Source organism: Phoxinus phoxinus (assembly GCF_949152265.1).
Source record: "Phoxinus phoxinus genome assembly, chromosome: 21".
Lineage (NCBI taxonomy): Eukaryota > Metazoa > Chordata > Actinopteri > Cypriniformes > Leuciscidae > Phoxinus > Phoxinus phoxinus.
Window position 1 is genome coordinate 2,788,282 of NC_136896.1, and position 27,468 is coordinate 2,815,749.

Below are 27,468 nucleotides of genomic sequence, written 5' to 3' on the forward strand. Positions count from 1 at the left end.
CATTTATATAAGTTAAAAAGTTTGTGAAACATGGAATTCCCAATTTTGATTTGAATTTGATTTGTGAAATAACAGATCAAATTATAAATTAATACAAACATATTAAAACATATTTAAGTAAAAATATATAAATATATTTACTGCCCCTTACAGAAACAGTGGATACAACAATGACAATGGAAACCACAAAAACAGAAAGTAAGCCTATGGAGACGACAACTCCAGACAGTACCACAACCGAGAACACAACAGCAGAAAGCACCACGGTTAAGACAACAGTAGATAGCATCTTAACTGAGACCGCAACATCGGGCACCACAAACAAAGAAAGAACAACAGCTGTGACCACATCAGCAGAAATCACCACAACTGTGGGTACCACAACAACAGAAATTAACAACAACGAGACCACAACAACACAAAGCACAACAACTGAGACCACAACACCGGGCACCACAACAACAGAAAGTACAACAGCGGAAAGCACCACACCTAAGACAACAACTGTCAGTACCACAACTCCAGAAAGCACCACGACTGAGACCACAACACCTAGGACCAGAACAACAGAAAGTACAACAACAGCAGAAAGCACCAAATCTGAGAAGAATACAGAAAGCACCACAACTGAGACCTCAACAGCAGAAACTACCACCCCTGAGACCACAACTGTGGTGGCTACAGCAACAGAAAGCACAGCAAAAGAAAGTACCACTACAGGCACAACACCTTCAGAAAGTACCACACCTGAGACCACAGCTGATGTTACTACAACAACAACAACAGAAAGCACCAAAGCAAAAGAAAGTACCACAACCGAGACCACAACAGCAGAGAGCAACACAACTGTGGGTGCCACAAGCAAGATCACAACAGCAGAAAGCTCCACCCCTGAGACCACAGCAACACACAGCACTACGAAAACAGAAAGTACAATCACAGGCACTACAACTCCAGCAAACACAATAACTGTGGGTACCACAGCAACAGAAATTACCTCAAGCGAGACCACAGCAGCAGATAGCACCACAACAACAGAAACTACGACAACAGGCACAACAACTCCTGAAAGTATCACAACAGCGGAAAAAAACACTACCGAGATATCAACAGAGGAAAGCACCATACCTGGGGCCACAACTGTGGCTACTAGAACAACAGAAAGCATCACAGCAACAGAAAGTGCAACAGCAGAAAGCACCACAACTAAGACCACAACAATGGGTACTATAGCAACAGAAAGCACAACAACAGAAAGTACCACTACAGGCAAAAAACCTTTAGAAAGTACGACCCCAGGCACAACAACTCCAGAAAGTAAAACAGCCGAGACTACAACAGCAGACAGCACTACAACAACAGAAAGTACGACGACAGGCACAACAACTCCTGAAAGTATCACAACTAAGACCACAACAGTAGAAAGCACCACAACTGAGACCACAACAGTAGAAAGCACCACACCTGAGACCACAACTATGGCAACTAGAACAACAGAAAGCACCACAGCAACAGAAAGTACAACAGCAGAAAGCACCACAACTGAGACTACAACTGTGGCCTCTACAGAAACAGAAAGCACAACAACAGAAAGTACCACTACAGGCAAAATACCTTTAAAAAGTACCACAACTGAGACCACAACAGCAGAAAGTACCACACCTGAGACCACAACTGATGGTACTAAAACAAAAGAAAGTGCCACAGCAACAGAAAGTACCACAAGTGAGACCACAAAGGCAGAAAGTACAACCACAGGAACGACAACTCCAGAAAGTACAACAACCGAGACCACAAAAGTAGAGAGCACCACCCCTGAGACCACAACAGCAGAAAGCACTACGACAACAGAAAGTAAAACCACAGGCACTACAACTCCAGAAAGCACAACAGCCGAGACCCCAACAGCAGAGAGCAACACCCCTGAGACCAATACAGCAGAAAGCACTACGACAACAGAAAGAACAACCACAGGCACCACAACTACAGAAAGCACAACATCCGAGACTACAACCGCAGAAAGCACCACAACTGCGGACAGCACCACAACTGTGGGTTCCACAGCTACAGAAAGTACCACAAGTGAGACCACAACGGCAGAAAGTATGACTACAGGAAAAACAACTTCAGAAGTTATAACAACCGAGACCACAACAGAAGAGAACACCACCCCTGAGACCACAACAGCTGAAAGCACTACGACAACAGAAAGAACAACCACAGGCACTACAACTCCAGAAAGCACAACATCCGAGACTACAACCGCAGAAAGCACCACAACAGCGGAAAGCACCACAACTGTGGGTACCACAGCAACAGAAAGTACCACAAGTGAGACCACAACGGCAGAAAGTACAACCACAGGAACAACAACTCCAGAAGGTACAACAACCGAGACCACAAAAGCAGAGAGCACCACCCCTGAGACCACAACAGCAGAAAGCACTACGACAACAGAAAGTACAACCACAGGCACTACAACTCCAGAAAGCACAACAGCCGAGACCACAACAGCAGAAAGTACAACCACAGTCACAACAACTCCTGAAAGTACCACAACTGAGAAAACAACAGTAGAAAGCACCACATCTGAGACCACAGCTGTGGGTACTACAACAACCGCAGAAAGCACCACAACAGCGGAAAGCACCACAACTGTGGGCACTACAGCAACAGAAAGTACCACAAGTGAGACCACAACTGCAGAAAGTACAACTACAGGAACAACAACTTCAGAAGGTATAACAACCAAGACCACAACAGCAGAGAGGACCACCCCTGAGACCACAACAGCTGAAAGCACTACGACAACAGAAAGAACAACCACAGGCACTAAAACTCCAGAAAGCACAACATCCGAGACAACAACCGCAGAAAGCACCACAACAGCAGAAAGCACCACAATTGTGGGTACCACAGCAACAGAAAGTACCACAAGTGAGACCACAACGGCAGAAAGTACTACCACAGGAACAACAACTCCAGAAGGTACAACAACCGAGACCACAACAGCAGAGAGCACCACCCTTGAGACCAAAACAGCAGAAAGCACTACGACAACAGAAAGTACAACCACAGGCACTACAACTCCAGAAAGCACAACAGCTGAGACCACAATAGCAGAAAGCACCACAACTACGGGTACCACAGCAACAGAAAGTACCACAATTGAGACCAAAACAATAGAAATTAAAACACCTGTGACCACAGCTGTGGGTACTACAACAACAGAAAGCACCATAGCAACAGAAAGTACCACAAGTGACACTACAACGGCAAAAAGTACAACCACAGGAATGACAACCCCAGAAAGTACAACAATTGAGACAACAACAGTAGAAAGCACCACACCTGAGACCACAGCTGTGGGAACTATAACAACAGAAAGCACTACAACAGAAAGTAAGACTATAGACACAACATCCCCAGAAAGTTCCACAACTGAAACCACAACAACAGAAAGCACCACACCTGAGACCACAACTGTGGGTACTACAACAACAGAAAGTACAACAGCAGAGAGCATCACAACTGAGACCACAACTGTGTTGGCTACTACAACAACAGACAGCACCACAGCAACAGAAAGTGCCACAACAACAGAAAGTACAACTACAGGAAGTACAACTCCAGAAAGTACAACAACCGAGACTACAACAGCAGAAAGCACAACAGCCAAAACCACAACAGCAGAAAGAACCACATCTGCGGGTACCACAGCAACAGAAAGTACCACAACTGAGACCACAACAATAGAAAGCACCACACCAGACACCACAACAATAGAAAGCATCACACCTGAGACAACAACTGTGGGTACTACAACAACAACAGAAAGTACAACAGCAGAGAGCACCACAACTGAGACCACAACTGTGGCTACTACAACAACAGACAGCACAACAACACCGGGCACCACAACAACAGAAAGTACAACCACCGCCACAACAATTCCTGAAAGTACAACAACCGAGACTACAACAGCAGAGAGCACCACCCCTGAGACCACAACAGCAGAAAGCACTACGGCAACAGAAAGAACAACCACAGGAACAAAAACTCCAGAAAGCACAACAGCAGAGACTACAACCACAGAAAGCACCACAACTGTGGAAAGCACCACAGCAACAGAAAGTACCACAAGTGAGACCACAACGGCCGAAAGTACAACCACAGGAACAACAACTCCAGAAGGTACAACAACCGAGACCACAACAGCAGAGAGCAACACCCCTGAGACAACAAAAGCTGAAAGCACTACGACAACAGAAAGTGCAACCACAGGCACTACAACTCCAGAAAGCACAACAGCCGAGACCACAACAGCAGAAAGAACCACAACTGCGGTTACCACAGCAACAGAAAGTACCACAACTGAGACCACAACAATAGAAAGCACCACACCTGAGACCACAACTGTGGGTACCACAGCAACAGAAAGCACCACAACTGAGACAACAACTGTGGGTACTACAACAACAGAAAGTACCACAAGTGAAACAACAACAGCAGAAAGTACAACCACAGCCACAACAACTCCTGAAAGTACCAAAACTGAGACCACAACTGTGGTGGCTACTACAACAACAGACAGCACCACAGCAACAGAAAGTACCAAAAGCGAAACAACAACAGCAGAAAGTACCACAACACCGGGCACCACAACAACAGAAAGTACAACCACAGCCACAACAACTCCTGAAAGTACCACAACTGAGACAACAACAGCAGAGAGCACCACCCCTGAGACCACAACAGCAGGAAGCACTGCGACAACAGAAAGTACAACCACAGGCACTACATCTCCAGAAAGCACAACAGCCGAGACCACGACAGCAGAAAGCACCACAACTGCGGGTACCACTGCAACAGAAAGTACCACAACTGAGACCACAACAATAGAAAGTACCACACCTGTGACCACAGCTGTGGGTACTACAACAACAGAAAGCACCACAGCAACAGAAAGTACCACAAGTGAGACTACAAAGGCAGGAAGTACAACCACAGGAAAGAACACTCCAGAAAGTACAACAACTGAGACCACAACAACAGAAAATACCACACCTGTGACCACAGCTGTGGGTACTACAACAACAGAAAACACCACAACACCGGGCACCACAACAAAAGAAAGTACAACCACAGTCTTAACAACTCCTGAAAGTACCACAACTGAGAAAACAACAGTAGAAAGCACCACACCTGAGACCACAGCTGTGGGTACTACAACAACAACAGAAAGCACCACAGCAACAGAAAGCACCACTGCACCAGAAAGTACAACAGCAGAGAGCACCACAACTGAGACCACAACTATGGTGGCAACTACAACAACAGAAAGCACTAAAACAGAAAGTACGACTATAGGCACTACATCTCCAGAAAGAACCACAACTGAGACCACAACAACAGAAAGCACCACACCTGAGACCAAAACTGTGGGTACTACAACAGCAGAAAGTACAACAGCAGAGTGTATCACAACTGAGACCACGACTGTGGTGGCTACTACAACAACAGACAGCACCACAGCAACAGAAAGTAGTACAACAACAGAAAGAACAACCACAGGCACTACAACTCCAGAAAGCACCACAGCTGTGGGTACTATAACAACAGAAAGCACTACAACACAAGGCACAACAACAACAGAAAGTACAACCACAGTCACAACAACTCCTGAAAGTACCACAACTGAGAAAACAACAGTAGAAAGCACCACACCTGAGACCACAGCTGTGGGTACTACAACAACAACAGAAAGCACCACAGCAACAGAAAGCACCACAACTGAGACCACAACAATAGAAAGCACCACACCTGAGACAACAACTGTGGGTACTACAACAACAGAAAGTACAACAGCAAAAGAAAGTACCACAAGCGAAACAACAACAGCAGAAAGTACCACAACACCGGGCACCACAACAACAGAAAGTACAACCACAGCCACAACAACTCCTGAAAGTACCACAACTGTGGTGGCTACTACAACAACAGACAGCACCACAGCAACAGAAAGTACCACAAGCGAAACACCAACAGCAGAAAGTACCACAACACCGGGCACCACAACAACAGAAAGTACAACCACAGCCACAACAACTCCTGAAAGTACCACAACTGAGACAACAACAACAGAGAGCACCACCCCTGAGACCACAACAGCAGGAAGCACTGCGACAACAGAAAGTACAACCACAGGCACTACAACTCCAGAAAGCACTACAGCCGAGACCACAACAGCAGAAAGCACCACAACTGCTGGTACCACTGCAACAGAAAGTACCACAACTGAGACCACAACAATAGAAAGTACCACACCTGTGACCACAGCTGTGGGTACTACAACAACAGAAAGTACCACAAGTGAGACTACAACGGCAGAAAGTACAACCACAGGAAAGACAACTCCAGAAAGTACAACAACTGAGACCACAACAATAGAAAATACCACACCTGTGACCACAGCTGTGGGTACTACAACAACAGAAAGTATAACCACAGTCACAACAACTCCTGAAAGTACCACAACTGAGAAAACAACAGCAGAAAGCACCACACCTGAGACCACAGCTGTGGGTACTACAACAACAACAGAAAGCACCACAGTAACAGAGAGCACCACAACTGAGACCACAACAATAGAAAGCACCACACCTGAGACAACAACTGTGGGTACTACAACAACAGAAAGTACAACAGCAAAAGAAAGTACCACAAGCGAAACAACAACAGCAGAAAGTACCACAACACCGGGCACCACAACAACAGAAAGTACAACCACAGCCACAACAACTCCTGAAAGTACCACAACTGTGGTGGCTACTAAAACAACAGACAGCACCACAGCAACAGAAAGTACCACAAGTGAGACTACAATGGCAGAAAGTACAACCACAGGAAAGACAACTCCAGAAAGTACAACAACTGAGACCACAACAACAGAAAATACCACACCTGTGACCACAGCTGTGGGTACTACAAGAACAGAAAGCACCACAACACCGGGCACCACAACAACAGAAAGTACAACCACAGTCACAACAACTCCTGAAAGTACCACAACTGAGAAAACAACCGTAGAAAGCACCACACCTGAGACCACAGCTGTGGGTACTACAACAACAACAGAAAGCACCACAGCAACAGAAAGCACCACAACTGAGACCACAACAATAGAAAGCACCAAACCTGAGACAACAACTGTGGGTACTACAACAACAGAAAGTACAACAGCAAAAGAAAGTACCACAAGCGAAACAACAACAGCAGAAAGTACCACAACAACGGGCACCACAACAACAGAAAGTACAACCACAGCCACAACAACTCCTGAAAGTACCATAACTGAGACAACAACAGCAGAGAGCACCACAGCAACAGAGACTACCACAAGTGAGACTACAACGGCAGAAAGTACAACCACAGGAAAGACAACTCCAGAAAGTACAACAACTGAGACCACAACAACAGAAAATACCACACCTGTGACCACAGCTGTGGGTACTACAACAACAGAAAGCACCACAACACCGGGCACCACAACAACAGAAAGTACAACCACAGTCACAACAACTCCTGAAAATACCACAACTGAGAAAACAACAGTAGAAAGCACCACACCTGAGACCACAGCTGTGGGTACTACAACAACAGAAAGTACAACAGCAAAAAAAAGTACCACAAGCGAAACAACAACAGCAGAAAGTACCACAACACCGGGCACCACAACAACAGAAAGTACAACCACAGCCACAACAACTCCTGAAAGTACCACAACTGTGGTCGCTACTACAACAACAGACAGCACCACAGCAACAGAAAGTACCACAAGCGAAACAACAACAGCAGAAAGTACCACAACACCGGGCACCACAACAACAGAAACAACAACCACAGCCACAACAACTCCTGAAAGTACCACAACTGTGGTGGCTTCTACAACAACAGACAGCACCACAGCAACAGAAAGTACCACAAGCGAAACAACAACAGCAGAAAGTACCACAACACCGGGCACCACAACAACAGAAAGTTCAACCACAGCCACAACAACTCCTGAAAGTACCACAACTGAGACAACAACAACAGAGAGCACCACCCCTGAGGCCACAACAGCAGGAAGCACTGCGACAACAGAAAGTACAACCACAGGCACTACAACTCCAGAAAGCACAACAGCCGAGACCACAACAGCAGAAAGCACCACAACTGCTGGTACCACTGCAACAGAAAGTACCACAACTGAGACCACAACAATAGAAAGTACCACACCTGTGACCATAGCTGTGGGTACTACAACAACAGAAAGCACCACAGCAACAGAAAGTACCACAAGTGAGACTACAACAGCAGAAAGTACAACCACAGGAAAGACAACTCCAGAAAGTACAACAACTGAGACCACAACAACAGAAAATACCACACCTGTGACCACAGCTGTGGGTACTACAACAACAGAAAGCACCACAACACCGGGCACCACAACAACAGAAAGTACAACCACAGTCACAACAACTCCTGAAAGTACCACAACTGAGAAAACAACAGTAGAAAGCACCACACCTGAGACCACAGCTGTGGGTAGTACAACAACAACAGAAAGCACCACAGCAACAGAAAGCACCACAACTGAGACCACAACAATAGAAAGCACAACACCTGAGACAACAACTGTGGGTACTACAACAACAGAAAGTACAAAAGCAAAAGAAAGTACCACAAGCGAAACAACAACAGCAGAAAGTACCACAACACCGGGCACCACAACAACAGAAAGTACAACCACAGCCACAACAACTCCTGAAAGTACCACAACTGTGGTGGCTACTACAACAACAGACAGCACCACAGCAACAGAAAGTACCACAAGCGAAACAACAACAGCAGAAAGTACCACAACACCGGGCACCACAACAACAGAAAGTACAACCACAGCCACAACAACTCCTGAAAGTACCACAACTGAGACAACAACAGCAGAGAGCACCACCCCTGAGACCACAACAGCAGGAAGCACTGCGACAACAGAAAGTACAATCACAGGCACTACAACTCCAGAAAGCACAACAGCCGAGACCACAACAGCAGAAAGCACCACAACTGCTGGTACCACTGCAACAGAAAGTACCACAACTGAGACCACAACAATAGAAAGTGCCACACCTGTGACCACAGCTGTGGGTACTACAACAACAGAAAGCACCACAGCAACAGAAAGTACCACAAGTGAGACTACAACGGCTGAAAGTACAACCACACGAAAGACAACTCCAGAAAGTACAACAACTGAGACCACAACAACAGAAAATACCACACCTGTGACCACAGCTGTGGGTAATACAACAACAGAAAGCACCACAACACCGGGCACCACAACAACAGAAAGTACAACCACAGTCACAACAACTCCTGAAAGTACCACAACTGAGAAAACAACAGTAGAAAGCACCACACCTGAGACCACAGCTGTGGGTACTACAACAACAACAGAAAGCACCACAGCAACAGAAAGCACCACAACTGAGACCACAACAATAGAAAGCACCACACCTGAGACAACAACTGTGGGTACTACAACAACAGAAAGTACAACAGCAAAAGAAAGTACCACAAGCGAAACAACAACAGCAGAAAGTACCACAACACCGGGCACCACAACAACAGAAAGTACAACCACAGCCACAACAACTCCTGAAAGTACCACAACTGTGGTGGCTACTACAACAACAGACAGCACCACAGCAACAGAAAGTACCACAAGCGAAACAACAACAGCAGAAAGTACCACAACGCCGGGCACCACAACAACAGAAAGTACAACCACAGTAGAAAGCACCACACCTGAGACCACAGCTGTGGGTACTACAACAACAACAGAAAGCACCACAGCAACAGAAAGCACCCCAACTGAGACCACAACAATAGAAAGCCCCACACCTGAGACAACAACTGTGGGTACTACAACAACAGAAAGTACAACAGCAAAAGAAAGTACCACAAGCGAAACAACAACAGCAGAAAGTACCACAACACCGGGCACCACAACAACAGAAAGTACAACCACAGCCACAACAACTCCTGAAAGTACCACAACTGTGGTGGCTACTACAACAACAGACAGCACCACAGCAACAGAAAGTACCACAAGCGAAACAACAACAGCAGAAAGTACCACAACGCCGGGCACCACAACAACAGAAAGTACAACCACAGCCACAACAACTCCTGAAAGTACCACAACTGAGACAACAACAGCAGAGAGCACCACCCCTGAGACCACAACAGCAGCAAGCACTGCAACAACAGAAAGTACAACCACAGGCACTACAACTCCAGAAAGCACAACAGCCGAGACCACGACAGCAGAAAGCACCACATCTGAGACAACAACTGTGGGTACTACAACAACAGAAAGTACAACAGCAAAAGAAAGTACCACAAGCGAAACAACAACAGCAGAAAGTACCACAACACCGGGCACCACAACAACAGAAAGTACAACCACAGCCACAACAACTCCTGAAAGTACCACAACTGAGACAACAACAGCAGAGAGCACCACCCCTGAGACCACAACAGCAGGAAGCACTGCGACAACAGAAAGTACAACCACAGGCACTACAACTCCAGAAAGCACAACAGCTGAGGCCACAACAGCAGAAAGCACCACAACTGCTGGTACCACTGCAACAGAAAGTACCACAACTGAAACAACAACAATAGAAAGTACCACACCTGTGACCACAGCTGTGGGTACTACAACAACTGAAAGTACAACAGCAAAAGAAAGTACCACAAGCGAAACAACAACAGCAGAAAGTACCACAACACCGGGCACCACAACAACAGAAAGTACAACCACAGTCACAACAACTCCTGAAAGTACCACAACTGAGAAAACAACAGTAGAAAGCACCACACCTGAGACCACAGCTGTGGGTACTATAACAACAACAGAAAGCACCACAGCAACAGAAAGCACCACACCTGAGACCACAGCTGTGGGTACTATAACAACAACAGAAAGCACCACAGCAACAGAAAGCACCACAACTGAGACCACAACAATAGAAAGCACCACACCTGAGACAACAACTGTGGGTACTACAACAACAGAAAGTACAACAGCAAAAGAAAGTACCACAAGCGAAACAACAACAGCAGAAAGTACCACAACACCGGGCACCACAACAACAGAAAGTACAACCACAGCAACAACAACTCCTGAAAGTACCACAACTGTGGTGGCTACTACAACAACAGACAGCACCACAGCAACAGAAAGTACCACAAGCGAAACAACAACAGCAGAAAGTACCACAACACCGGGCACCACAACAACAGAAAGTACAACCACAGCCACAACAACTCCTGAAAGTACCACAACTGAGACAACAACAGCAGAGAGCACCACCCCTGAGACCACAACAGCAGGAAGCACTGCGACAACAGAAAGTACAACCACAGGCACTACAACTCCAGAAAGCACAACAGCCGAGACCACAACAGCAGAAAGCACCACAACTGCTGGTACCACTGCAACAGAAAGTACCACAACTGAGACCACAACAATAGAAAGTACCACACCTGTGACCACAGCTGTGGGTACTACAACAACAGAAAGTACCACAAGTGAGACTACAACGGCAGAAAGTACAACCACAGGAAAGACAACTCCAGAAATTACAACAACTGAGACCACAACAATAGAAAATACCACACCTGTGACCACAGCTGTGGGTACTACAACAACAGAAAGTATAACCACAGTCACAACAACTCCTGAAAGTACCACAACTGAGAAAACAACAGTAGAAAGCACCACACCTGAGACCACAGCTGTGGGTACTACAACAACAACAGAAAGCACCACAGCAACAGAGAGCACCACAACTGAGACCACAACAATAAAAAGCACCACACCTGAGACAACAACTGTGGGTACTACAACAACAGAAAGTACAACAGCAAAAGAAAGTACCACAAGCGAAACAACAACAGCAGAAAGTACCACAACACCGGGCACCACAACAACAGAAAGTACAACCACAGCCACAACAACTCCTGAAAGTACCACAACTGTGGTGGCTACTAAAACAACAGACAGCACCACAGCAACAGAAAGTACCACAAGTGAGACTACAACGGCAGAAAGTACAACCACAGGAAAGACAACTCCAGAAAGTACAACAACTGAGACCACAACAACAGAAAATACCACAGCTGTGACCACAGCTGTGGGTACTACAAGAACAGAAAGCACCACAACACCGGGCACCACAACAACAGAAAGTACAACCACAGTCACAACAACTCCTGAAAGTACCACAACTGAGAAAACAACAGTAGAAAGCACCACACCTGAGACCACAGCTGTGGGTACTACAACAACAACAGAAAGCACCACAGCAACAGAAAGCACCACAACTGAGACCACAACAATAGAAAGCACCAAACCTGAGACAACAACTGTGGGTACTACAACAACAGAAAGTACAACAGCAAAAGAAAGTACCACAAGCGAAACAACAACAGCAGAAAGTACCACAACAACGGGCACCACAACAACAGAAAGTACAACCACAGCCACAACAACTCCTGAAAGTACCATAACTGAGACAACAACAGAAGAGAGCACCACAGCAACAGAAACTACCACAAGTGAGACTACAACGGCAGAAAGTACAACCACAGGAAAGACAACTCCAGAAAGTACAACAACTGAGACCACAACAACAGAAAATACCACACCTGTGACCACAGCTGTGGGTACTACAACAACAGAAAGCACCACAACACCGGGCACCACAACAACAGAAAGTACAACCACAGCCACAACAACTCCTGAAAGTACCACAACTGTGGTGGCTACTACAACAACAGACAGCACCACAGCAACAGAAAGTACCACAAGCGAAACAACAACAGCAGAAAGTACCACAACACCGGGCACCACAACAACAGAAACAACAACCACAGCCACAACAACTCCTGAAAGTACCACAACTGTGGTGGCTACTACAACAACAGACAGCACCACAGCAACAGAAAGTACCACAAGCGAAACAACAACAGCAGAAAGTACCACAACACCGGGCACCACAACAACAGAAAGTACAACCACAGCCACAACAACTCCTGAAAGTACCACAACTGAGACAACAACAACAGAGAGCACCGCCCCTGAGGCCACAACAGCAGGAAGCACTGCGACAACAGAAAGTACAACCACAGGCACTACAACTCCAGAAAGCACAACAGCCGAGACCACAACAGCAGAAAGCACCACAACTGCTGGTACCACTGCAACAGAAAGTACCACACCTGTGACCACAGCTGTGGGTACTACAACAACAGAAAGCACCACAGCAACAGAAAGTACCACAAGTGAGACTACAACGGCAGAAAGTACAACCACACGAAAGACAACTCCAGAAAGTACAACAACTGAGACCACAACAACAGAAAATACCACACCTGTGACCACAGCTGTGGGTACTACAACAACAGAAAGCACCACAACACCGGGCACCACAACAACAGAAAGTACAACCACAGTCACAACAACTCCTGAAAGTACCACAACTGAGAAAACAACAGTAGAAAGCACCACACCTGAGACCACAGCTGTGGGTACTACAACAACAACAGAAAGCACCACAGCAACAGAAAGCACCACAACTGAGACCACAACAATAGAAAGCACCACACCTGAGACAACAACTGTGGGTACTACAACAACAGAAAGTACAACAGCAAAAGAACGTACCACAAGCGAAACAACAACAGCAGAAAGTACCACAACACCGGGCACCACAACAACAGAAAGTACAACCACAGCCACAACAACTCCTGAAAGTACCACAACTGTGGTGGCTACTACAACAACAGACAGCACCACAGCAACAGAAAGTACCACAAGCGAAACAACAACAGCAGAAAGTACCACAACGCCGGGCACCACAACAACAGAAAGTACAACCACAGTAGAAAGCACCACACCTGAGACCACAGCTGTGGGTACTACAACAACAACAGAAAGCACCACAGCAACAGAAAGCACCACAACTGAGACCACAACAATAGAAAGCACCACACCTGAGACAACAACTGTGGGTACTACAACAACAGAAAGTACAACAGCAAAAGAAAGTACCACAAGCGAAACAACAACAGCAAAAAGTACCAGAACACCGGGCACCACAACAACAGAAAGTACAACCACAGCCACAACAACTCCTGAAAGTACCACAACTGTGGTGGCTACTACAACAACAGACAGCACCACAGCAACAGAAAGTACCACAAGCGAAACAACAACAGCAGAAAGTACCACAACACCAGGCACCACAACAACAGAAAGTACAACCACAGCCACAACAACTCCTGAAAGTACCACAACTGAGACAACAACAGCAGAGAGCACCACCCCTGAGACCACAACAGCAGCAAGCACTGCGACAACAGAAAGTACAACCACAGGCACTACAACTCCAGAAAGCACAACAGCCGAGACCACAACAGCAGAAAGCACCACACCTGAGACAACAACTGTGGGTACTACAACAACAGAAAGTACAACAGCAAAAGAAAGTACCACAAGCGAAACAACAACAGCAGAAAGTACCACAACACCGGGCACCACAACAACAGAAAGTACAACCACAGCCACAACAACTCCTGAAAGTACCACAACTGAGACAACAACAGCAGAGAGCACCACCCCTGAGACCACAACAGCAGGAAGCACTGCGACAACAGAAAGTACAACCACAGGCACTACAACTCCAGAAAGCACAACAGCCGAGACCACAACAGCAGAGAGCACCACAACTGCTGGTACCACTGCAACAGAAAGTACCACAACTGAAACAACAACAATAGAAAGTACCACACCTGTGACCACAGCTGTGGGTACTACAACAACAGAAAGCACCACAGCAACAGAAAGTACCACAAGTGAGACTACAACGGCAGAAAGTACAACCACGGGAAAGACAACTCCAGAAAGTACAACAACTGAGACCACAACAACAGAAAATACCACACCTGTGACCACAGCTGTGGGTACTACAACAACAGAAAGCACCACAACACCGGGCACCACAACAACAGAAAGTACAACCACAGTCACAACAACTCCTGAAAGTACCACAACTGAGAAAACAACAGTAGAAAGCACCACACCTGAGACCACAGCTGTGGGTACTACAACAACAACAGAAAGCACCACAGCAACAGAAAGCACCACAACTGAGACCACAACAATAGAAAGCACCACACCTGAGACAACAACTGTGGGTACTACAACAACTGAAAGTACAACAGCAAAAGAAAGTACCACAAGCGAAACAACAACAGCAGAAAGTACCACAACACCGGGCACCACAACAACAGAAAGTACAACCACAGTCACAACAACTCCTGAAAGTACCACAACTGAGAAAACAACAGTAGAAAGCACCACACCTGAGACCACAGCTGTGGGTACTATAACAACAACAGAAAGCACCACAGCAACAGAAAGCACCACACCTGAGACCACAGCTGTGGGTACTATAACAACAACAGAAAGCACCACAGCAACAGAAAGCACCACAACTGAGACCACAACAATAGAAAGCACCACACCTGAGACAACAACTGTGGGTACTACAACAACAGAAAGTACAACAGCAAAAGAAAGTACCACAAGCGAAACAACAACAGCAGAAAGTACCACAACACCGGGCACCACAACAACAGAAAGTACAACCACAGCCACAACAACTCCTGAAAGTACCACAACTGTGGTGGCTACTACAACAACAGACAGCACCACAGCAACAGAAAGTACCACAAGCGAAACAACAACAGCAGAAAGTACCACAACACCGGGCACCACAACAACAGAAAGTACAACCACAGCCACAACAACTCCTGAAAGTACCACAACTGAGACAACAACAGCAGAGAGCACAACCCCTGAGACCACAACAGCAGGAAGCACTGCGACAACAGAAAGTACAACCACAGGCACTACAACTCCAGAAAGCACAACAGCCGAGACCACAACAGCAGAAAGCACCACAACTGCTGGTACCACTGCAACAGAAAGTACCACAACAATAGAAAGTACCACACCTGTGACCACAGCTGTGGGTACTACAACAACAGAAAGCACCACAGCAACAGAAAGTACCACAAGCGAAACAACAACAGCAGAAAGTACTACAACACCGGGCACCACAACAACAGAAAGTACAACCACAGCCACAACAACTCCTGAAAGTACCACAACTGTGGTGGCTACTACAACAACAGACAGCACCACAGCAACAGAAAGTACCACAAGCGAAACAACAACAGCAAAAAGTACCACAACGCCGGGCACCACAACAACAGAAAGTACAACCACAGTAGAAAGCACCACACCTGTGACCACAGCTGTGGGTACTACAACAACAGAAAGCACCACAGCAACAGAAAGTACCACAAGCGAAACAACAACAGCAGAAAGTACTACAACACCGGGCACCACAACAACAGAAAGTACAACCACAGCCACAACAACTCCTGAAAGTACCACAACTGTGGTGGCTACTACAACAACAGACAGCACCACAGCAACAGAAAGTACCACAAGCGAAACAACAACAGCAGAAAGTACCACAACGCCGGGCACCACAACAACAGAAAGTACAACCACAGTAGAAAGCACCACACCTGAGACCACAGCTGTGGGTACTACAACAACAACAGAAAGCACCACAGCAACAGAAAGCACCACAACTGAGACCACAACAATAGAAAGCACCACACCTGAGACAACAACTGTGGGTACTACAACAACAGAAAGTACAACAGCAAAAGAAAGTACCACAAGCGAAACAACAACAGCAAAAAGTACCACAACACCGGGCACCACAACAACAGAAAGTACAACCACAGCCACAACAACTCCTGAAAGTACCACAACTGTGGTGGCTACTACAACAACAGACAGCACCACAGCAACAGAAAGTACCACAAGCGAAACAACAACAGCAGAAAGTACCACAACACCAGGCACCACAACAACAGAAAGTACAACCACAGCCACAACAACTCCTGAAAGTACCACAACTGAGACAACAACAGCAGAGAGCATCACCCCTGAGACCACAACAGCAGCAAGCACTGCGACAACAGAAAGTACAACCACAGGCACTACAACTCCAGAAAGCACAACAGCCGAGACCACAACAGCGGAAAGCACCACACCTGAGACAACAACTGTGGGTACTACAACAACAGAAAGTACAACAGCAAAAGAAAGTACCACAAGCGAAACAACAACAGCAGAAAGTACCACAACACCGGGCACCACAACAACAGAAAGTACAACCACAGCCACAACAACTCCTGAAAGTACCACAACTGAGACAACAACAGCAGAGAGCACCACCCCTGAGACCACAACAGCAGGAAGCACTGCGACAACAGAAAGTACAACCACAGGCACTGCAACTCCAGAAAGCACAACAGCAGAGAGCACCACAACTGCTGGTACCACTGGAACAGAAAGTACCACAACTGAAACAACAACAATAGAAAGTACCACACCTGTGACCACAGCTGTGGGTACTACAACAACAGAAAGCACCACAGCAACAGAAAGTACCACAAGTGAGACTACAACGGCAGAAAGTACAACCACGGGAAAGACAACTCCAGAAAGTACAACAACTGAGACCAGAACAACAGAAAATACCACACCTGTGACCACAGCTGTGGGTACTACAACAACAGAAAGCACCACAACACCGGGCACCACAACAACAGAAAGTACAACCACAGTCACAACAACTCCTGAAAGTACCACAACTGAGAAAACAACAGTAGAAAGCACCACACCTGAGACCACAGCTGTGGGTACTACAACAACAACAGAAAGCACTACAGCAACAGAAAGCACCACAACTGAGACAACAACAATAGAAAGCACCACACCTGAGACAACAACTGTGGGTACTACAACAACAGAAAGTACAACAGCAAAAGAAAGTACCACAAGCGAAACAACAACAGCAGAAAGTACTACAACACCGGGCACCACAACAACAGAAAGTACAACCACAGCCACAACAACTCCTGAAAGTACCACAACTGTGGTGGCTACTACAACAACAGACAGCACCACAGCAACAGAAAGTACCACAAGCGAAACAACAACAGCAGAAAGTACCACAACGCCGGGCACCACAACAACAGAAAGTACAACCACAGTAGAAAGCACCACACCTGAGACCACAGCTGTCGGTACTACAACAACAACAGAAAGCACCACAGCAACAGAAAGCACCACAGCAACAGAAAGCACCACAACTGAGACCACAACAATAGAAAGCACCACACCTGAGACAACAACTGTGGGTACTACAACAACAGAAAGTACAACAGCAAAAGAAAGTACCACAAGCGAAACAACAACAGGAGAAAGTACCACAACACCGGGCACCACAACAACAGAAAGTACAACCACAGCCACAACAACTCCTGAAAGTACCACAACTGTGGTGGCTACTACAACAACAGACAGCACCACAGCAACAGAAAGTACCACAAGCGAAACAACAACAGCAGAAAGTACCACAACACCAGGCACCACAACAACAGAAAGTACAACAACAGCCACAACAACTCCTGAAAGTACCACAACCGAGACAACAACAGCAGAGAGCACCACCCCTGAGACCACAACAGCAGCAAGCACTGCGACAACAGAAAGTACAACCACAGGCACTACAACTCCAGAAAGCACAACAGCCGAGACCACAACAGCAGAAAGCACCACAACTGAGACAACAACTGTGGGTACTACAACAACAGAAAGTACAACAGCAAAAGAAAGTACCACAAGCGAAACAACAACAGCAGAAAGTACCACAACACCGGGCACCACAACAACAGAAAGTACAACCACAGCCACAACAACTCCTGAAAGTACCACAACTGAGACAACAACAGCAGAGAGCACCACCCCTGAGACCACAACAGCAGGAAGCACTGCGACAACAGAAAGTACAACCACAGGCACTACAACTCCAGAAAGCACAACAGCCGAGAGCACCACAACTGCTGGTACCACTGCAACAGAAAGTACCACAACTGAAACAACAACAATAGAAAGTACCACACCTGTGACCACAGCTGTGGGTACTACAACAACAGAAGGCACCACAGCAACAGAAAGTACCACAAGTGAGACTACAACGGCAGAAAGTACAACCACGGGAAAGACAACTCCAGAAAGTACAACAACTGAGACCACAACAACAGAAAATACCACACCTGTGACCACAGCTGTGGGTACTACAACAACAGAAAGCACCACAACACCGGGCACCACAACAACAGAAAGTACAACCACAGTCACAACAACTCCTGAAAGTACCACAACTGAGAAAACAACAGTAGAAAGCACCACACCTGAGACCACAGCTGTGGGTACTACAACAACAACAGAAAGCACCACAGCAACAGAAAGCACCACAACTGAGACCACAACAATAGAAAGCACCACACCTGAGACAACAACTGTGGGTACTACAACAACTGAAAGTACAACAGCAAAAGAAAGTACCACAAGCGAAACAACAACAGCAGAAAGTACCACAACACCGGGCACCACAACAACAGAAAGTACAACCACAGTCACAACAACTCCTGAAAGTACCACAACTGAGAAAACAACAGTAGAAAGCACCACACCTGAGACCACAGCTGTGGGTACTATAACAACAACAGAAAGCACCACAGCAACAGAAAGCACCACACCTGAGACCACAGCTGTGGGTACTATAACAACAACAGAAAGCACCACAGCAACAGAAAGCACCACAACTGAGAGCACAACAATAGAAAGCACCACACCTGAGACAACAACTGTGGGTACTACAACAACAGAAAGTACAACAGCAAAAGAAAGTACCACAAGCGAAAAAACAACAGCAGAAAGTACCACAACACCGGGCACCACAACAACAGAAAGTACAACCACAGCCACAACAACTCCTGAAAGTACCACAACTGTGGTGGCTACTACAACAACAGACAGCACCACAGCAACAGAAAGTACCACAAGCGAAACAACAACAGCAGAAAGTACCACAACACCGGGCACCACAACAACAGAAAGTACAACCACAGCCACAACAACTCCTGAAAGTACCACAACTGTGGTGGCTACTACAACAACAGACAGCACCACAGCAACAGAAAGTACCACAAGCGAAACAACAACAGCAGAAAGTACCACAACACCGGGCACCACAACAACAGAAAGTACAACCACAGCCACAACAACTCCTGAAAGTACCACAACTGAGACAACAACAGCAGAGAGCACAACCCCTGAGACCACAACAGCAGGAAGCACTGCGACAACAGAAAGTACAACCACAGGCACTACAACTCCAGAAAGCACAACAGCCGAGACCACAACAGCAGAAAGCACCACAACTGCTGGTACCACTGCAACAGAAAGTACCACAACAATAGAAAGTACCACACCTGTGACCACAGCTGTGGGTACTACAACAACAGAAAGCACCACAGCAACAGAAAGTACCACAAGTGAGACTACAACGGCAGAAAGTACAACCACACGAAAGACAACTCCAGAAAGTACAACAACTGAGACCACAACAACAGAAAATACCACACCTGTGACCACAGCTGTGGGTACTACAACAACAGAAAGCACCACAACACCGGGCACCACAACAACAGAAAGTACAACCACAGTCACAACAACTCCTGAAAGTACCACAACTGAGAAAACAACAGTAGAAAGCACCACACCTGAGACCACAGCTGTGGGTACTACAACAACAACAGAAAGCACTACAGCAACAGAAAGCACCACAACTGAGACAACAACAATAGAAAGCACCACACCTGAGACAACAACTGTGGGTACTACAACAACAGAAAGTACAACAGCAAAAGAAAGTACCACAAGCGAAACAACAACAGCAGAAAGTACTACAACACCGGGCACCACAACAACAGAAAGTACAACCACAGCCACAACAACTCCTGAAAGTACCACAACTGTGGTGGCTACTACAACAACAGACAGCACCACAGCAACAGAAAGTACCACAAGCGAAACAACAACAGCAGAAAGTACCACAACGCCGGGCACCACAACAACAGAAAGTACAACCACAGTAGAAAGCACCACACCTGAGACCACAGCTGTGGGTACTACAACAACAACAGAAAGCACCACAGCAACAGAAAGCACCACAACTGAGACCACAACAATAGAAAGCACCACACCTGAGACAACAACTGTGGGTACTACAACAACAGAAAGTACAACAGCAAAAGAAAGTACCACAAGCGAAACAACAACAGCAGAAAGTACTACAACACCGGGCACCACAACAACAGAAAGTACAACCACAGCCACAACAACTCCTGAAAGTACCACAACTGTGGTGGCTACTACAACAACAGACAGCACCACAGCAACAGAAAGTACCACAAGCGAAACAACAACAGCAGAAAGTACCACAACACCAGGCACCACAACAACAGAAAGTACAACCACAGCCACAACAACTCCTGAAAGTACCACAACTGAGACAACAACAGCAGAGAGCACCACCCCTGAGACCACAACAGCAGCAAGCACTGCGACAACAGAAAGTACAACCACAGGCACTACAACTCCAGAAAGCACAACAGCATTGACCACAACAGCAGAAAGCACCACACCTGAGACAACAACTGTGGGTACTACAACAACAGAAAGTACAACAGCAAAAGAAAGTACCACAAGTGAAACAACAACAGCAGAAAGTACCACAACACCGGGCACCACAACAACAGAAAGTACAACCACAGCCACAACAACTCCTGAAAGTACCACAACTGAGACAACAACAGCAGAGAGCACCACCCCTGAGACCACAACAGCAGGAAGCACTGCGACAACAGAAAGTACAACCACAGGCACTACAACTCCAGAAAGCACAACAGCCGAGACCACAACAGCAGAGAGCACCACAACTGCTGGTACCACTGCAACAGAAAGTACCACAACTGAAACAACAACAATAGAAAGTACCACACCTGTGACCACAGCTGTGGGTACTACAACAACAGAAAGCACCACAGCAACAGAAAGTACCACAAGTGAGACTACAACGGCAGAAAGTACAACCACGGGAAAGACAACTCCAGAAAGTACAACAACTGAGACCACAACAACAGAAAATACCACACCTGTGACCACAGCTGTGGGTACTACAACAACAGAAAGCACCACAACACCGGGCACCACAACAACAGAAAGTACAACCACAGTCACAACAACTCCTGAAAGTACCACAACTGAGAAAACAACAGTAGAAAGCACCACACCTGAGACCAAAGCTGTGGGTACTACAACAACAACAGAAAGCACCACAGCAACAGAAAGTACAACCACAGTCACAACAACTCCTGAAAGTACCACAACTGAGAAAACAACAGTAGAAAGCACCACACCTGAGACAACAACTGTGGGTACTACAACAACTGAAAGTACAACAGCAAAAGAAAGTACCACAAGCGAAACAACAACAGCAGAAAGTACCACAACACCGGGCACCACAACAACAGAAAGTACAACCACAGTCACAACAACTCCTGAAAGTACCACAACTGAGAAAACAACAGTAGAAAGCACCACACCTGAGACCACAGCTGTGGGTACTATAACAACTACAGAAAGCACCACAGCAACAGAAAGCACCACACCTGAGACCACAGCTGTGGGTACTATAATAACAACAGAAAGCACCACAGCAACAGAAAGCACCACAACTGAGACCACAACAATAGAAAGCACCACACCTGAGACAACAACTGTGGGTACTACAACAACAGAAAGTACAACAGCAAAAGAAAGTACCACAACACCGGGCACCACAACAACAGAAAGTACAACCACAGCCACAACAACTCCTAAAAGTACCACAACTGTGGTGGCTACTACAACAACAGACAGCACCACAGCAACAGAAAGTACCACAAGCGAAACAACAACAGCAGAAAGTACCACAACACCGGGCACCACAACAACAGAAAGTACAACCACAGCCACAACAACTCCTGAAAGTACCACAACTGAGACAACAACAGCAGAGAGCACAACCCCTGAGACCACAACAGCAGGAAGCACTGCGACAACAGAAAGTACAACCACAGGCACTACAACTCCAGAAAGCACAACAGCCGAGACCACAACAGCAGAAAGCACCACAACTGCTGGTACCACTGCAACAGAAAGTACCACAACAATAGAAAGTACCACACCTGTGACCACAGCTGTGGGTACTACAACAACAGAGAGCACCACAGCAACAGAAAGTACCACAAGTGAGACTACAACGGCAGAAAGTACAACCACACGAAAGACAACTCCAGAAAGTACAACAACTGAGACCACAACAACAGAAAATACCACACCTGTGACCACAGCTGTGGGTACTACAACAACAGAAAGCACCACAACACCGGGCACCACAACAACAGAAAGTACAACCACAGTCACAACAACTCCTGAAAGTACCACAACTGAGAAAACAACAGTAGAAAGCACCACACCTGAGACCACAGCTGTGGGTACTACAACAACAACAGAAAGCACTACAGCAACAGAAAGCACCACAACTGAGACAACAACAATAGAAAGCACCACACCTGAGACAACAACTGTGGGTACTACAACAACAGAAAGTACAACAGCAAAAGAAAGTACCACAAGCGAAACAACAACAGCAGAAAGTACTACAACACCGGGCACCACAACAACAGAAAGTACAACCACAGCCACAACAACTCCTGAAAGTACCACAACTGTGGTGGCTACTACAACAACAGACAGCACCACAGCAACAGAAAGTACCACAAGCGAAACAACAACAGCAGAAAGTACCACAACGCCGGGCACCACAACAACAGAAAGTACAACCACAGTAGAAAGCACCACACCTGAGACCACAGCTGTCGGTACTACAACAACAACAGAAAGCACCACAGCAACAGAAAGCACCACAGCAACAGAAAGCACCACAACTGAGACCACAACAATAGAAAGCACCACACCTGAGACAACAACTGTGGGTACTACAACAACAGAAAGTACAACAGCAAAAGAAAGTACCACAAGCGAAACAACAACAGGAGAAAGTACCACAACACCGGGCACCACAACAACAGAAAGTTCAACCACAGCCACAACAACTCCTGAAAGTACCACAACTGTGGTGGCTACTACAACAACAGACAGCACCACAGCAACAGAAAGTACCACAAGCGAAACAACAACAGCAGAAAGTACCACAACACCAGGCACCACAACAACAGAAAGTACAACAACAGCCACAACAACTCCTGAAAGTACCACAACCGAGACAACAACAGCAGAGAGCACCACCCCTGAGACCACAACAGCAGCAAGCACTGCGACAACAGAAAGTACAACCACAGGCACTACAACTCCAGAAAGCACAACAGCCGAGACCACAACAGCAGAAAGCACCACAACTGAGACAACAACTGTGGGTACTACAACAACAGAAAGTACAACAGCAAAAGAAAGTACCACAAGCGAAACAACAACAGCAGAAAGTACCACAACACCGGGCACCACAACAACAGAAAGTACAACCACAGCCACAACAACTCCTGAAAGTACCACAACTGAGACAACAACAGCAGAGAGCACCACCCCTGAGACCACAACAGCAGGAAGCACTGCGACAACAGAAAGTACAACCACAGGCACTACAACTCCAGAAAGCACAACAGCCGAGACCACAACAGCAGAGAGCACCACAACTGCTGGTACCACTGCAACAGAAAGTACCACAACTGAAACAACAACAATAGAAAGTACCACACCTGTGACCACAGCTGTGGGTACTACAACAACAGAAAGCACCACAGCAACAGAAAGTACCACAAGTGAGACTACAACGGCAGAAAGTACAACCACAGGAAAGACAACTCCAGAAAGTACAACAACTGAGACCACAACAACAGAAAATACCACACCTGTGACCACAGCTGTGGGTACTACAACAACAGAAAGCACCACAACACCGGGCACCACAACAACAGAAAGTACAACCACAGTCACAACAACTCCTGAAAGTACCACAACTGAGAAAACAACAGTAGAAAGCACCACACCTGAGACCACAGCTGTGGGTACTACAACAACAACAGAAAGCACCACAGCAACAGAAAGCACCACAACTGAGACCACAACAATAGAAAGCACCACACCTGAGACAACAACTGTGGGTACTACAACAACAGAAAGTACAACAGCAAAAGAAAGTACCACAAGCGAAACAACAACAGCAGAAAGTACCACAACACCGGGCACCACAACAACAGAAAGTACAACCACAGTCACAACAACTCCTGAAAGTACCACAACTGAGAAAACAACAGCGGAAAGCACCACACCTGAGACCACAGCTGTGGGTACTACAACAACAACAGAAAGCACCACAGCAACAGAAAGCACCACAACTGAGACCACAACAATAGAAAGCACCACACCTGAGACAACAACTGTGGGTACTACAACAACTGAAAGTACAACAGCAAAAGAAAGTACCACAAGCGAAACAACAACAGCAGAAAGTACCACAACATCGGGCACCACAACAACAGAAAGTACAACCACAGCCACAACAACTCCTGAAAGTACCACAACTGTGGTGGCTACTACAACAACAGACAGCACCACAGCAACAGAAAGTACCACAAGCGAAACAACAACAGCAGAAAGTACCACAACGCCGGGCACCACAACAACAGAAAGTACAACCACAGTAGAAAGCACCACACCTGAGACCACAGCTGTGGGTACTACAACAACAACAGAAAGCACCACAGCAACAGAAAGCACCACAACTGAGACCACAACAATAGAAAGCACCACACCTGAGACAACAACTGTGGGTACTACAACAACAGAAAGTACAACAGCAAAAGAAAGTACCACAAGCGAAACAACAACAGCAGAAAGTACCACAACACCGGGAACCACAACAACAGAAAGTACAACCACAGCCACTACAACTCCTGAAAGTACCACAACTGTGGTGGGTACTACAACAACAGAAAGTACAACAGCAAAAGAAAGTACCACAAGCGAAACAACAACAGCAGAAAGTACCACAACACCGGGCACCACAACAACAGAAAGTACAACCACATCCACAACAACTCCTGAAAGTACCACAACTGAGACAACAACAGCAGAGAGCACCACCCCTGAGACCACAACAGCAGGAAGCACTGCGACAACAGAAAGTACAACCACAGGCACTACAACTCCAGAAAGCACAACAGCCGAGACCACAACAGCAGAGAGCACCACAACTGCTGGTACCACTGCAACAGAAAGTACCACAACTGAAACCACAACAATAGAAAGTACCACACCTGTGACCACAGCTGTGGGTACTACAACAACAGAAAGCACCACAGCAACAGAAAGTACCACAAGTGAGACTACAACGGCAGAAAGTACAACCACAGGAAAGACAACTCCAGAAAGTACAACAATTGAGACCACAACATCAGAAAATACCACACCTGTGACCACAGCTGTGGGTACTACAACAACAGAAAGCACCACAACACCGGGCACCACAACAACAGAAAGTACAACCACAGTCACAACAACTCCTGAAAGTACCACAACTGAGAAAACAACAGTAGAAAGCACCACCCCTGAGACCACAGCTGTGGGTACAACAACAACAACAACAGAAAGCACCACAGCAACAGAAAGCACCACAACTGAGACCACAACAATAGAAAGCACCACACCTGAGACAACAACTGTGGGTACTACAACAACAGAAAGTACAACAGCAAAAGAAAGTACCACAAGCGAAACAACAACAGCAGAAAGTACCACAACACCGGGCACCACAACAACAGAAAGTACAACCACAGCCACAACAACTCCTGAAAGTACCACAACTGTGGTGGCTACTACAACAACAGACAGCACCACAGCAACAGAAATGACCACAAGCGAAACAACAACAGCAGAAAGTACAACCACAGCCACAACAACTCCTGAAAGTACCACAACTGAGACAACAACAGCAGAGAGCACCACCCCTGAGACCACAACAGCAGGAAGCACTGCGACAACAGAAAGTACAACCACAGGCACTACAACTCCAGAAAGCACAACAGCCGAGACCACAACAGCGGAAAGTACCACAAACGAGACCACAACTTTAGGCACTACAACAACAGAAAGTACGACCACAGGCACAACAACTCCTGAAACTACCGAAAGTACCACAACTGTGGCTACTACACCAACAGAAAGCACCACAACTGAGACCACAACACCTGGCACCACATCACAATAAAGAAAGACAACAGGCAAAACAATCCCAG

General features: G+C 46.6%; 1 protein-coding gene across 1 annotated transcript in view; it reads left to right on the top strand.

Moving 5' to 3' along the window:
* LOC306989703 (uncharacterized protein) overlaps positions 1-27,468 on the top strand; it is a 33,966-nt gene that overhangs the window by 5,430 nt on the left and 1,068 nt on the right. Inside the window, exon 9 of the mRNA XM_079595623.1 lies at positions 154-27,468. Coding sequence (XP_079451749.1) covers positions 154-27,440 — 27,287 coding nt within the window. The 3' untranslated portion in view covers positions 27,441-27,468. The remainder of the gene's footprint in view (positions 1-153) is intronic.